The sequence below is a fragment of the Geotrypetes seraphini genome, chromosome 2, assembly GCF_902459505.1.
Source record: "Geotrypetes seraphini chromosome 2, aGeoSer1.1, whole genome shotgun sequence".
Lineage (NCBI taxonomy): Eukaryota > Metazoa > Chordata > Amphibia > Gymnophiona > Dermophiidae > Geotrypetes > Geotrypetes seraphini.
The window spans coordinates 263,273,700-263,288,709 of NC_047085.1; the positions used below are offsets into that span (position 1 = coordinate 263,273,700).

Sequence of the window (15,010 nt, forward strand, 5' to 3'; positions counted from 1 at the left end):
TGGTTGGATACCAGGAGGGAGGTCCAGAGGTACGGTTCCTAGATGGGGTCTAGCTTGAGCACATATGTAACAATTACTCTTATTATGTTGATCAGCAGTGAATTTCATCCATTCTAACCAAAGGTTACGTTCTGAAAACCCTACCTTAACAGCCACAATATCTTCAAAAGTGGGATTGGCAATAGCCATCATGTCAGTAAGTTTATTGAATGTAGGGGCCAGTGGGTTAGTATTTTTTGGGGCCCCCACAAAATGGCGGGAGAAGATGAGTGGAGGTAGATAGATCCCGTAAGAAAACTGATGATAGCTAGACCCACCCTTAAACCACATGTCCATAATGTACATACCTTCATCAGTAGGTCTAGGGTTGTCAATAGTAAGAGAAAGCTTAATAATTTGTGCAGGAACACTTTTCCTATAACAGTGTCCAACCTTATGAAGGGTCATACAAGTAAGCAGTGATTTACCATTTTGGTCCACTGTTTTTCAGGGTATTTTCTAGTTTATAAGCCCAGTCAGTATTAATATTCCACCCTACCACTCCCCAGAATGCACACTTAACCCCTCAACGTGAGTCAGTAACATATACATATATGTCCTTAGTTTTAGGAATCTCTGAGGACCAATGGCACAGCCTTGGGATATCAATTGATGAACAGTCCACAATGTCACAATACTCAAAGGAGAAGGTGGCAACTTGCACACTGCTGGAATTATACCAAAGGGTAGCATACTATCGGTCTTTTCTGGATTCCAATTGAAGGACAGCCTTTGCGAGGGAGTAGTCCAGCTTGACGTCGTGTTCGCAAAGAGGTGTCGGGGGTGCTGTTTACAGCAGGAGTGTCATTTACAGATGGGTATGGGCAGAAAGTGTCGTGGACCCAGAACACATCATCCCTGTAGACCCAGTTAGAAATGATCCATACAGGGAGAAAAACTAGCAGCAGCAGTGCCAGTAAGAGAATGATAAAGTTGGTAGAATGCTGCAATGAGATCATTATGTTGTTACACTGGAGGAGGTGAAATCTGCGCAGGGAAGACTTGCTTCTGGGGTTTTAGGTTAACCCTCTTCAAGCGACTTGCGTGGATCCAAACAGGAAACTCCTCAGTGAGTGCAGCGGGCCTGGTCACAGCGATCACAGTAGTGGGAAGGCCAAAGGGGAAATCCGTCTGCTTCCGATCCTTGGAAAGCTGCTGGATAATCACCAGGCTGGAAAAAATGGGTAGGAATCTGTGGAGAGAAAGGAGAAGTGCAAGACACGTTTCTTTGAACAAGCCCTAATATTTCAATTAGCTTTTGGACGTATTCCTCCTGTATCAAGGGAAAATCTACCCATGGGGCGGGGAAAGGTCATCCCGTGAGAATCTCAAAGGGAGAGCAGCCAGATGTCTGTGCATACAGAAAGAGATACTTGAAAAGAAATGCTTGAAAAGCATTCCAAATATCATTCAGCAGCTGTACTCCAATGTGATCCAAATAAGAGATAGAAAACAAGAGAAACCATGTTGCCTGTACTGAATGTGGCAACATGTAACAATACCAATTCATTCACTTAGCATAGCCATGGCAAAAGAGCGACAATACTCACTTACTTAAGGTTCTTAATTGAACAATCCAAAAGGATATGTTTTTTCGTGCTTCATATAACTATTATGCACTTCAGAGAGACCATATTGATGTACTGAATGTATTCAGAAATGTATATTGAATGGATCATATGTAGGGAACACCACGAAATAAACGCTGCATAAAATAAAGCTTTTTCTTATAACCCCTAACTAAACTATATTCAGAATATAAAAGCTAAAAGTAAAAGAACATTGCGCAGTTAGACTAGTAAGAAGTGGAAAAAGAGCTCTAGAAATGGCCAATATTATGTATCCTGGGGTACCCACTAAACTAAAACAAGTAGACATGACACAGACAAAACATAAAGTTTTTAAGCGTGGAGCTATTACTCCATCTGTCAAGTGTGCAGGGCTGAATTTAACTCTGCAAATAAACACATTGATATAAAAAAACCAAAACTACAAATAATGTATATCATAACCATCTCATATTTGGAAAAAGGCATAAAGCTAATGTCTCTTTGGAGCGTCTCTATCTCTGCAGTGATAAAGAGGACCCGTGGAAAACATTAGAAATATCTGTGCCAAAATGGATCTGGGATGGCTATGTATAAATCCGGAAAAAAACATTTTAAATTAGCAACATCCTAATTTCAGCTAAAACAATAGAAAGGAATTGTATTTTCCAATTTATTTTCAATTCACAACCGTGCCAGTTGTAATTATTGAGCTATATATCTCTGTATCAAGGAGCAAAAGGTCAAGAATGAAAATATCACTAGCAAGAAGTTAAAATGTCGAGCGAGCACTACGATAACCAATACCATGATATTGAGCAATGAATAAGGGAGAGCTAGCAGCTGGTATCCAGGGTTTCCCCTCTTTGCACCAAAGTCCGTCCAAAAGGGCGGCTTTGGGCACCTGCCAAACGCCAGGCATCAAATTCAGAGGAGGGGGTGGAAAAAAGAGAGGAAGAGAATCCTGTTCACCCTTGAGACCCAGAAGCCTATTTAAAAGAAGGGCTTGGACATCGTGAAAAGTATGAAGGGTAATGGGGTGACCTAGGATCAGAAAAGTAACCATCTCTACCACCATAGCACAAGCAGCCAGGGAACTTGAACAGGAGTGACTATAAAAAAAAGGCAACAGAGCGTAACTTACCGCCATGTTCTCCCTTCATGGTGTTACAATAGTCCCAAACAAAGAGATAAAACATGTGGGCATAAGCAGGAAAACCCAAACTTGAGCTAGAAACCAAAGCACATCTTAAATGTCCAACATTTCATAAGTCCATCTGATAAGAGCAGTCATTTCAGAAACCAGGGTCTGTCTCAAAATCTGGTCATAGAAGGAACAAGCAGAGATCCATTGGCGGCAGTGACCAAACATAGCAAGAAAAGTAAGCATGTCTTTCTTGTTAGCTGGGCGGGGCAGATCCAGAACAGCAGCAATGCAGAAAGTGCAGATTTTCCTTTGACCATGAGACAGGACAAAACCCAGGTATTTCACTTCAGATGTACACCAGTGCAGTTTATTTCATGACACCTTGTGACCACACACAGACAACCATTATAAAAGGTACAAACTATCAATCGGATAGGTCTCCTGAATTATGGAACACAAAAAGTTGTACAAAATAAGAATATGACCATGAAGGGCAGTGCATGACTTTGTAGAATAGCCTGAAGGGCAATTCTACACTAGGTATACTGTTGCTTAAAGGTGAAAGCAGCCTCACCAAAGGGACTAAAAATAAAACATTCTTTAGGAAAAATGACAGAAAAAAAATCATTGGCTGCCGGTGGAATGGTGGAAGAAACATAAGTGCAATGAGAATTACCAAAACATTAACAGCCCTAAATCTAGGACGAAACAGGGAATGCCATCAGCTTTGGCAACAAGAGCGATGGGCGTATTATAAAAAGAGATGGTGGTTTTGATAATGCCGGAGAAAAGTCAAGAGACAAGCAGTGGAATCTCACCTTACTGCTTTATAAAACCAAGAATGAGTAACTTCAAAGAAGCACTATAGGGGGTCAGTGGAAGCCCAAACAGAGAAGTCTGGGGGAAGGGACAAAAACATTCATGCACAGACCCTGATAATGAAAGCAAAGAACAGATTAGCTTTGCTCTGCACAAGAAAGAAAACCTCTAAAACGGAATTTTTTCTTTTTCTTTTTTCTTTTTTTAACTACAAGGGAAAGATCTTAGACTGATTCAAACAGCGCATTCAATTCATTCCACATAACAGCATGTCCTACCTCAGTAGTAAACATTGGTGACACAGAAAGATGGGAGCTGAAGGAAAAATGTCATACACACACACAGCCGTACAAGTCTCATTTGTCTAGGAGTAAGTGCCTTTATGACTCGTTACAAAGCCAATATAACAATGCAAAAATATTCGCTTATCTTACCTTATAAGCGAAGTACAGTAATAAGAGACAATAAAATCTTATACTCTATAAAAGTGTTAACCTTACAAATGACAGAGTGGGCAGGGGGGTTCTATAAATAATTTCATTCTTCCCGAAAGAATGGCAGCTGCTTATATATATGAGGGGTGCTTACCAAAAGTACCCCAAGATTTTTCCCAAAAAAACTCCATAATAGAACCCAAAGCTTGAACTTAAAATAAAGGGTGGGTACAGGTCACCACTACCCAGTGAGTATTAAAGAACAGAAAAAATTCAGAAATACTCACAAAATACCGGTGATATCATCTGCCCATCCCGGACGAGCCCCCAACTGAAAAGGATTCAGGTCCCAATTCCTGCCCCATACTTTCTCTGTCTCTGTCATATGTAAGTCAGGTACCTGGGGACACATCTTAAAGACCAGAAACCATCTTTCAAATATGTCCGTCTTTTACTATGAGTTTCACATCTTTTATACGAATCAGGTTTGTCAGCATGTGATGGCATGTGACGTAAATACAAACCATATATGGATACAGGTCACATGAAACTTTAAACACATCAGCATTTTTCCTATCTAGAGATTGAAGTCCACAGAGGGTCAGAAAAAGCCTTGACCAGCAGAGCTTCTTAACTAAAGCTGTCTGTAAATACGGCTTAACAAAACAATTGAATTCACTTCACTACAACTCTGTTTAAACATTCATGTCAAAGAAAGAAAGACAAACATAGATGTCCTTATACCATCTTCAAAGAAGGGAAAGATAAACAGGGCCTACCTTTGCATCTTTAAACAACATATGCCTAAGGACACTTACTAAAGTTCTGATACGTGTCCGTTCAATTCCAACCATAACCAATCAGGAAGATTTTCCATGAGCTCGGGGAAGATCTAATACATACCTTGACGCATTATACAGGCTTGATGGTACCTATAAAAATTTGGGAAATTTACCTCTTCCTCCACAATTGTTTTTTTTAAAGATACTAAAGCAATTCTCACAGCTTTTGCCAGCCAAATAAATTTAGTAAGAATACTATTTAATTTCTTGTAAAAAGACCTCTGAAAAAACACTGGTAACATAACCATTTGGTAGCAAACAACAGGCAAAATCATCATCTCAACCGTTTGAACTCTCCCCCACCAAGACAGATGTAAAGGGTTCCATTGCTCACACATTTCTGTAACCTTCAACAATAATGATTTTTCATTTACTTTCATCGTTTCATCCAATGTACTTTTTATTTAAATACCTAAATATTTTATGCCCGCTTCCTTCCAAAGAAAGGGGAATGAATCAAATAATCCTTTTGGACAATGTATATTCAGTGGAAGAACCTCCGTTTTACTCCAATTCATTTTATATCCAGAAAATTTACCAAATCTATCAATCAAGTCTAATAAATGTGGAATGGTGGTTTCAGGATTCCTCAAATGAAGTAAAATATCATCTGCATAAGCAGAGACTTTATATTTACGACCTGCATAAGGAATACCCTGTATCTCCTCTGCTTGCTGAATAGCCAAAACAAGAGTTCCACTACAATGTCAAAAAGAAAAGGAGATAACGGACACCCTTGTCTAACTCCCCTCTCCAGATGAAAACCAGAAATGACCTTTTCAATACCTCCACTGGAAAAAAAACCCCAGTTATTGACCTGAATTTGATATGGGAAGCTATTTCCCCATTATAAACTTCCCTGGGAACTCAGATTCAAATTTTAACAATTCATTGTTCTGGATTACTACTGGAGACTTCAAATTACAGCAAAGAGTGGGAAAACTGGAAACTAAAGTTTTGGAGCAAGAAAATATACTAGAAGTTTTGGGAACACAAAATTATCTCCTAATAAACGATAATGGAAATATTAATTATAAAGTAGAGATATTGGAGAATGCAACAAGGAGACAAAATGTCAGATTAATTAACTTTCCTAAGTTGTTTACTATATTGGCTTTTGATATATTCAAGAAATATCTTTCTGAGATTTTGAAAGTTCCAGAAACATCTTATCCACCAATTTCAAAGATTTATTACCTCCCTTTGGGAAAGAAGAAACTAGTAGAAGATCAACAAGATCTAGTAGTAGATGCTTTAGATCTGACAAATATATTAGAAAGGTCAGATGCAGAACCAGCTTTAACTGCTACGTTGTTTGTTCAATTAGCACTAGATATAGAGAATGGTTATTAAAAATGTTCTTTAAATACAAAGATAAACTGTTCATGAGTCATAAAATTAGAATGTATCCAGATATATCCAGAATTACACAATAAAAGAGGAAGCAATTTCTATTATTATGGCCTCAGGTCTTAAAACTGGGTGCAACTTTTGTCCTCAGATTTCTTGTAAATGTTTGGTTAATTTTCAAGGAGTTAGATATATTTTCTTTGAATCTTCACAGATTTTTAGATTTATTTTGAATAAAGAAGTGATTTCAGCTAGTACACCTGTTAAACTGCAAGAATGATGCCCATATTTGAAAGACTAGGCCCGCCTCAGGTCAGCTTATCTTTTTCCTTTAATAATTGTTGAAAATAATTTTCTCTGTTATATTTTTTGTAGCTACCACCTCAAGATAGTGGACTAACTAACAATATAAACAAAACAAAGATAATTTGTATTACCTTGTTTTACATATTTCTTCTTTGTTTTTTATTCTGAAGATACTGTTATTTTCTAAATGATTGTTGTGATCATGAAAAATTGAAATCCTAATAAAGAAATTTTTTTTAAAATTAGACTGGCCCATTGTTTATCATCTTTGGTTACTCAGCAGCAGGTGGGGTTTGTTCAGGGCCATATGATCGCAAAAAATATTAGAGCTATATTGGCTACTTTAGAACATGTTGAATGTCTACAGCTTCCATCTTTGTTAATCAGTTTCAACACTGAAAAGGTGTTTGACAGGGTGTCCTGGCAGTTTATGTTTTCTGTCTTAGACAATTATGGTTTGGTTGGCTATTTTCAGGTAGCAATCCAAGTGCTTTATCACTCTCCTAAAGTCTACATCTGGGCTAATGGGTCTGTTCCCCACCTTTTCCATACATTGGGGTACACGACAGGGTTGCCCTCTATCCCCTCTCCTCTACGCATTAAATCTTGATCTGAGAAATTCTCCTTAATGCAGATATCAGGGGAGTTCAGAAAGGCCACTCTGAGTTTAAAATTTCTGCCTTCGTTGACAACTTATTAGTACATCTATTAAACAGAATCTGCTCCACTATTCAGAAATGTAAATCCTACGCTTTTATACTATTACTCTTACAGATAGCCATGAAATAGCTTAAACAATACCAAAGTGCATACTAAAGTATAGTTGACTGCAGCAGGATCTTCAGAAAACCAGCAGAGTAATGTAACTCCCGCTGGCTGGACTCCTCATTGATTCTTATGCTGTGTCATAACAATTTCATTTTCAAATATGCTTATTCTTCTTTATTTCAACTTATTTTTAAAAAAATATTTTTGGGGATTTTCCAAATATAAATGTTTCCAGATGATTTCTGAATAAAATTTTGATATTTAATAAATTACTTGGCTTTGCATCGGCACCTCTTTCAACGAGATTTCAATTTCAAATAACCTTCATCAGGGACGAGGTAAGTTCAAACTAGAACATGCATCTAGCATTGCCCAGTTGTTCTACAAGCTACAAAGTATATCATGAACCTTTTATATACTTTGCAGCTTGTGGAACAACTGGGCAACGCTAGATGCGTGTTCTAGTCTGAACTCACCTCGTCCCTAATGAAGGTTATTTGAAATGGATATCTCATTGGAAGAGGTGCCGATGCAAAGCTAAGTAATTTATTAAATAATCAAAATTTTATTCAGAAATCATATGGAAACATTTATATTTGGAAAATAAAAAAATTAATAATAAATAAATAATAAGTTGAAATAAAGAAGAATAAGCATGTTTGAACATAAGAACATAAGAATTGCCGCTGCTGGGTCAGACCAGTGTTCCATTGTGCCCAGCAGTCTGCTCACGCGGCGGCCCCTAGGTCAAAGACCAGTGCTCTAAATGAGCCCAGCCTTACCTGTGTACTTTCCAATTCAGCAGGAACTTGTCCAACTTTGTCTTGAATCCATGGAGGGTGTTTTCCCCTATGACAGACTCCGGAAGAGCGTTACAGTTTTCTACCACTCTCTAGGTGAAGAAGAACTTCCTTACGTTCATACAGAATCTATCCCCTTTCACCTTTAGAGTGCCTTCTCATTCTCCCTTCCTTGGAGAGGGTGAATAATCTGTCTTTATCTACTAACTCTATTCCCTTCATTATCTTAAATGTTTCAATCATGTCCCCTCTCAATCTTCTCTTTTTGAAGAAATGGTGGGCTTGAGGGTGGTGTAGAGCAAGGAAAGGATATATATAGAATAGGAGGATAGGATAGTTGGAAAGGGACAAATATGGCATGGGAGGGCAGTTGGGAAGAGAAGGGAGAAAATTGGACCTGGGGATTGAAGGAGGGTAAGGAGGGTGGGAGAAATGTTAGGACTGGGGGTGGAAGGGAAAGAGATGCAGCATCTTTTTTCCCTCCCTCTCACCTATTGTTCAGCATCAAGGAGGGAGAGAAGAACAGAAAAGAGAGGGAGAGATGTTGAAACCTGGGGAGACAGGATAAAAGATGGACCCATAGGAGGGAAAAGAGGTGGGATAAGAAGAAGGGAAGGAGAGAAAGGGACATGAAGATATAGCCTGATGAGAGAGAGAGGGTGATTCTGGAAGTGGTGAGCCACATGGAAGAGGTCAAAAAGCGGATGATAAGATGGAAGAGAAAACCAAGTACATTGGTAGAAATGTGGTAATAGGGAGTAGATAGATGGAAATAGGAGGCTAGGAAAGGAGTAAAATGGGAAATGGGAGAGCTACAGAATGAGAGGAGGTGGAAAATTGATAAATAGCTGAAAATTTTAAAAGAGGGTAAGAAAGAAGGTGAGATTTGAGTGGACAGAGGCAGAAAAGAAAAAAGGAGGAAAGTTGAAAGGGAAAAATCAATATGTTGGAGACAGGCATAGTGAGAGAAAGGAGCAAGAGGGAAGAGGAGAAAAAAATGGACAGCAGACACTGGAAAGAGAATTAGTAGAAGATAGACAAAAGTAGAAAAAGAAACTGGGACCAAAATGATGGAAAACCAAAATGGCCAGACAAGGTAGAAAAAAATGTTTTATTTTTAATTTATTAACTAGAATATGTTGGCTTTGGGACACGTGAATCACAAATATACTTGAATTCTATTTAGTGGCATAGCCACACAACTAATTTTTTGGGGGGAGGGGGAGGGGCTGGAGCCCAAATAGGATGGATGGGCACCAAATTTTCTCCCCACCTGAATACAAAATATAAATATTTGATTTGTTGGGGATCTCCAAGCCCTGCCAACTAAAGATCTCTTCCTCCAGTCTAGCAACCAGAAATCTCCAAGCTTTGCAGCTAATGGCCGTATCCTCAAACTGCCACTGCTTTCATGCATGCATGAAAGCCACGGTGATGGGGAGGCAGCAGAGCTCTGAAATACTGTTGCAAGCTGCAGAACTTGGAAGGTTCTGGTCTCTGGACCCTAGGAGATGGTCATCAGCTGGTGAGACTTGGGTATTCCCACCAGCTACAGCAAGGGAGATGTTCATTTTGAAGGGGCCTAAGTTAAAAGTGGGAAGCCCAGCCTTTCAGGTTATGCGACCAATTGTGGTTAATACAAAATGAAGTACAGTGGTGCCTCGCATAACGAACGCCTCGCACAACGAACGCTGCACACAACGAACTTCATGTCTTGATTCACACAACGAACTTCGTTTCACACAACGAACTTCACACAACGAACTTCGTTTCACACAACGAACTTCGTTTCACACAACGAACTTCGTTTCACACAACGAAGTCGCCCGAGCTGCCGATGTATTGCATCCTTCCGCGCAGGCACTGCAGGCAGTCGTTAGTCACTGCGCTTAACTGCCCTCTCTCACTGTATACAGTCGTCCTTTTAAGATAAACTCAATATTTTTTATATATCATGGCTTCTAAAAAAAGCAGGAAGGTGATTTCTGTTGAAATGAAACGGGAAATAATTAGAAGGAGTGAATGTGGGGTAAAACAGTGTGACCTCGTCAAAGAGTTTGGCCTCAGCAAGACCACCATTTTCACCATTTTGACAAATTTATCTTTTTTTATGTCATCTTAGCATATTTTATGCTGCAGAACGAATTATTTTTTTTAACATGTATTGTTATGGGAAAACGCGTTTCACATAACGAACTTTTCGCATAACAAACTTGCTCCTGGAACGAATTAAGTTCGTTGTGTGAGGCACCACTGTACTTGCTGAGTTTGTTTTGGGGTTTCCAGTACAGTTTCAGCATTCATATTTCTATTTCTAATTTGTGATCCATTGTTCTGTATTTGGTGAAAGACTGCCTATGTGTTGTGTGTGAAGAAGTCATTTAAAAGTGTTTTATCCATATATGGTATGGTGGATGGGAAAATTGGGAGAGGGGCCCCATCCTTAATTTCTGCCCTGGGGCCCAGCATGTCTAAAACTGGCCCTGCTGAAGAGGATAGTTATCCCAGTGGGGTTTCTTTGGTTTGTTTTTAGTTTAGTTTAATAATAAATTTGATGTTACATTACATTAGGGACTTCTATTCCGCCTATACCTTGCAGTTCAAAACGGATTACAAAAGAGCTAACTGGACATTTCTAGTGAAGTTACAACAGTTTGGGGTTTTTTTGGTTACAAGGGAGGAGAGGTACTTGGATTAATTCCGGAAGAACTTGCAAATTGGATATTAAATTGACTGTACGTTACTGTATGTTATAACAAATAGATGTTTTGCTTTACATGCACTTTCCTTTTAAAAATTAGGTAGACTTTGGATTTAGGCAGACAGATTGAAAATTGCCATCTACACTGTTAATGGGTTGATAAATGTAAACACTGAGGCCCAAATCTCTAAACGGCACCGTACGTTAGGTACCTACAAAAAAAGGATGCCGTAATCACATTTACAGAAGCACTTAACATTATCTAAGGTCAAAGCAGGCATGGTTTTCGCCGTAAATGACCTTAGGTGCCTCTAGGCGCCTCTGTAGATGAGATTCTCATCAAACATAGGTGCTGGGAAAGTAAGCCTTCATAACCCTGACCTATATTACCGGCGCCAGTGTTAATGGTAGGCGCAATTCTACAAACAGCACCATAGCATGATTGACACACGGTTGACAGCCTTTATGTAGGTGGCTGCCAACTTAAGTGTTGTTCGCATAATCTGGCTCTAAGTACTTTGATGAATAACTTTACACACTGCATTAGCCAACAATCATCGGAAGGTCATCCATCAGATTAACTTTAGGCATGGATCTGCAACATATATAATACTCTTATGTGCCGTCAAGGCTGTGCCTATTGCATTTGCATTTTATATCCCAGGAGCTGTGAAGAGTATTCTGGGAGCTTTGAGCAGCCTGAAGCCTCTGATTAGGAAGCCTGCACCTCCGTTCATGATGCAGATCACTCCTTTCTCTGTTATCCTAATTTCCAGTACCATCTAGATTGGTGGTTCCCAACCCTGTTCTGGAGGACCCCCAGGCCAATCGGGTTTTCAGGCTAGCCCTAATGAATATGCATGAGAGAGATTTGCATACAATGGAAGTGACAGGCATGCAAATCTGCTCCATACATATTCATTAGGGCTAGCCTGAAAACCCGATTGGCCTGGGGGTCCTCCAGAACAGGGTTGGGAACCACTGATCTAAGTCACTGCACTCTTTTTTTCAGCTTGATACATTTCCATAAGAGTTTTAAGACACTTCTTTTTCTCAGCACGCATTTCACAAAGTCCATCAAAATAAAATTTTAAAACAGGCCCACCCTGAAGATCCTTTCGTACACTGTTTCCAGCTGTCTTACAAAGTGCTTTTGCTTCTCTTTTCTAGCCTGGTCAGCTGCATATCCATGCCAGGGACCTAGGATGGAAGCCATTGCAAAATATGACTTCAGTGCCACAGCAGAAGATGAGCTCAGCTTCCGCAAGGGGGACATCCTCAAGGTATCTATGGAAAACTTGCATTGGTAATACTGATGGACAGGGTTGTACCACCAGGTGGGAACTAGAGAGGTTGCAGTTTGAGCAAAACAGAAAATAAAGTGCTGTTCTTGACCTTCGGTGCCCACTGCTGTTTTTGAACAATCCTGCAGTTGTAACAGAGATTTGATGTGTGAAAGCTCATTTTACATAAAACGTAGAGATCAGAATCGAGACATCTAAGTCAGAGCTTGCTTACTTCGGGTTGTATTTTACAAAAGGTCCTATTGAACATTGGAGCTTTTTGCAAAATATGGATATGGTTGTGCAGGAGCATATGTGTATTTGCCAGGGCACGCACACAAAGAGCTGCCAAAGGGGTCCAATTTTTCCGAGGGAGATTTCAATACATGCCACAGTTCCTACCCACCCTGCCCTCTCAACCTCATGGCTCTGCCCTCTGTTGTGCTGTTTCAGCAATGCAGAAATCGACAGTGCTACAACTCCCCCACCTGTGTAACCCCTGGCCTCCTATGCTATCCTATGACTGGTCATTTGCACAGGAGGCAAGCCAGAAAAACACTTTCAGATAAAAAGAGGATAAATAGGACAAATAGAAGTTCCCCCTTTACTAGTACATTCAGAGTTCAAGGACACTGATCTCCAGATCTATATATATATATATAGAGGTAGCCTGCTGCTTAGAGAAATTCTCTGCCAGCTTCCACCAAACTATTAACCAGAGAGAGACAAACTGCTTCTCCCTACTCCAAACTACCTACTTCCCCTTCTCACACACAATGTGCTTTGCCTTTTTCTTTTTACTGTTCTTAGGTTCCCCCCCCCAAAAAAAACAACAAAAACAAAAAACAACAACAACAACAAAAACCTCGGAATCATTCAAAACAGCAGATAGTAGCTCTCTGCTCTTGGCAGTGGGAGGAGTCCACACAGAGGATTTTAAAGGGGACTTTTGAGCAAAGGGCCTTGAATCTTTCAGAGGTTTCAAGGTACAGGAATTCAGCAGAGAACTACTACTGGCCTGAGGACAGTAAAAAGGAAAAGACAAAGAACAGTGCCTGTGAGAAGGGGAAGGAAGCAGTTTGGAATAGGGAGAAGCAGCTTGTTTCCTTCTGGTTAATAGTTTTATGGGAGCTGGCAGAGAATTTCTCTAAGCAGCTGGCTACTTCTGTACATATAGCTCTGGAGATCAGTATCCTAGAACTCTGAATGTACTTGTAAAGGGGGAATTTCTATTTGTCCTATTTACCCTTTTTTTACTTGATAGTGTTCTTCTGCCCTGCCTCCTGTGCACATAACTAGCTATAGGGTTCTATAGGAGGCCAGGGGTCACACAAATGGTGCCTTAACAGCAGGGAGCTATCCCAAAGAGCTTACCTTAATTTTGGTATATTTTGCTGCACTCCACTCTAACCACTTTGGAGCCCACTGGTTGCTGTATCAGTGTGTCAGAGTGGCAGGGATTTGAACGTAAAATGAATATAAGAAAAAGGTCTGAAATAGATACTGGTTTGTATGCTTTTGGATATTACTGTGAACATGGCAATGCAAACTTTACTAAATTGGTGTTCAGGAGAGGGAATTGATTCTGCAAGGGGTTCCTTTGGGAATTAATTCTCAGGAAATTCAGACTGTACTGGAGAGAAACACAAAAGTGGAAGGTCCCCCCTTCCTTACATATGCTAGTTCAGGCACTTAGAAATTGAATATAAGATAATAGCTTTTCATTGTATTAGCCTAATATGTTTTTTGATTAGTTTTCAGAGCTTCTGCTTCAGGTCAGGTCAGGACAGTATACACTTCTCCCTCCAAATCTGCGGTTTTCAGCATCCATGGACAGTTATTTGTGATTTTTTTTTTGGGGGGGGTGGCCGATTTAAATTTTTTCGCCTTACCTGGTGGTCTAGCAGGCTTTCGTGGTAGGAGCGATCTTCCTACGCTCCTGCCCCATGCAGATCACTCATAGGAAATGGCTTCCATGAGCTCCCATAGTCTCTCGAGACTATGACGGGAGCTCACGGCAGCCATTTCCTATCAGTGATCTGCACGGGGCAGGAGCGTAGGAAGATCACTCCAGCCCCGAAAGCCCGCTAGACCACCAGGTAAGGTCTGGGATGCCGGGGGGAAGATGGGAGGGAGGCGGGGGTGGGTCAGAGTCAGCCACAAAGTTATTCGCAGTTTTTCACACTTGGCGGTCAGGCTCTGCACCTAACCCCCGTGGATATGAAGGGAAGTGTACTGCAGTTATGATAACCTCTCCTGATCTGAGGAAGGAAGTGTTGGTCTCTGAAAGCTAGTCAAAAATGTATTAAAATTAGTCCATTTTGTGTTTTATTTGTATTTATCAACCTTTATTAACACAGCTATCACACTCCTTTATCCTAAATTAAAAATATTCTTCTTCTATCTTTAAAAATGCATTCTTTTTCTACCTTTTTTTTTTTTTTAAGTTCAATCAGTTTTATTATCATTTTGTCATATAAATACAAACATAGACCTCATATTCATAATAAGTCTTTACAGAGTGTAAGTACAGGCGGTCCATGACATATCAGGAAAAACAGAACAAAGAAATAAGAACATAACCCAACTAACAAGCTCATCAGTTGTGTGTACAGATCTTAGATATGTCTGGTGTTTTCTTTTTCTAATTGTATTGGTCCCAATCACGTAATTCTACTTTCCAAGTTTCCAAGTTTATTTATCATTTGATATACAGTCTATCATGAAAATAGCCAAACAGTTTACAACAAGAATCATAAAAGTAAATATTGTAAAACCAAAATGACAAAGAAAATGAAAAACAAGATCATGTAAGATCAAATAAAGCAGGGGATAAAAAACAAACAAGAACAGACATTGGCAGAGGGAAAGAATAGTGGGGAGTAAAATTATACTGAGATATAAATAAAACAAAAGTAAGGCGAGGGGGATGGAAAAGCATGAGAGGAAGGGGGTCCTTTCTTAGGAAGCGTTT

At 39.8% G+C, this 15,010-nt stretch overlaps 1 protein-coding gene across 1 annotated transcript in view; it reads left to right on the forward strand.

The window, feature by feature from the left end:
* Positions 1 to 15,010, forward strand: part of GRAP2 (GRB2 related adaptor protein 2) — a 366,164-nt gene that overhangs the window by 180,926 nt on the left and 170,228 nt on the right. The window contains exon 2 of the mRNA XM_033929515.1: positions 11,924 to 12,036. Coding sequence (XP_033785406.1) covers positions 11,959 to 12,036 — 78 coding nt within the window. The 5' untranslated portion in view covers positions 11,924 to 11,958. The remainder of the gene's footprint in view (positions 1 to 11,923; positions 12,037 to 15,010) is intronic.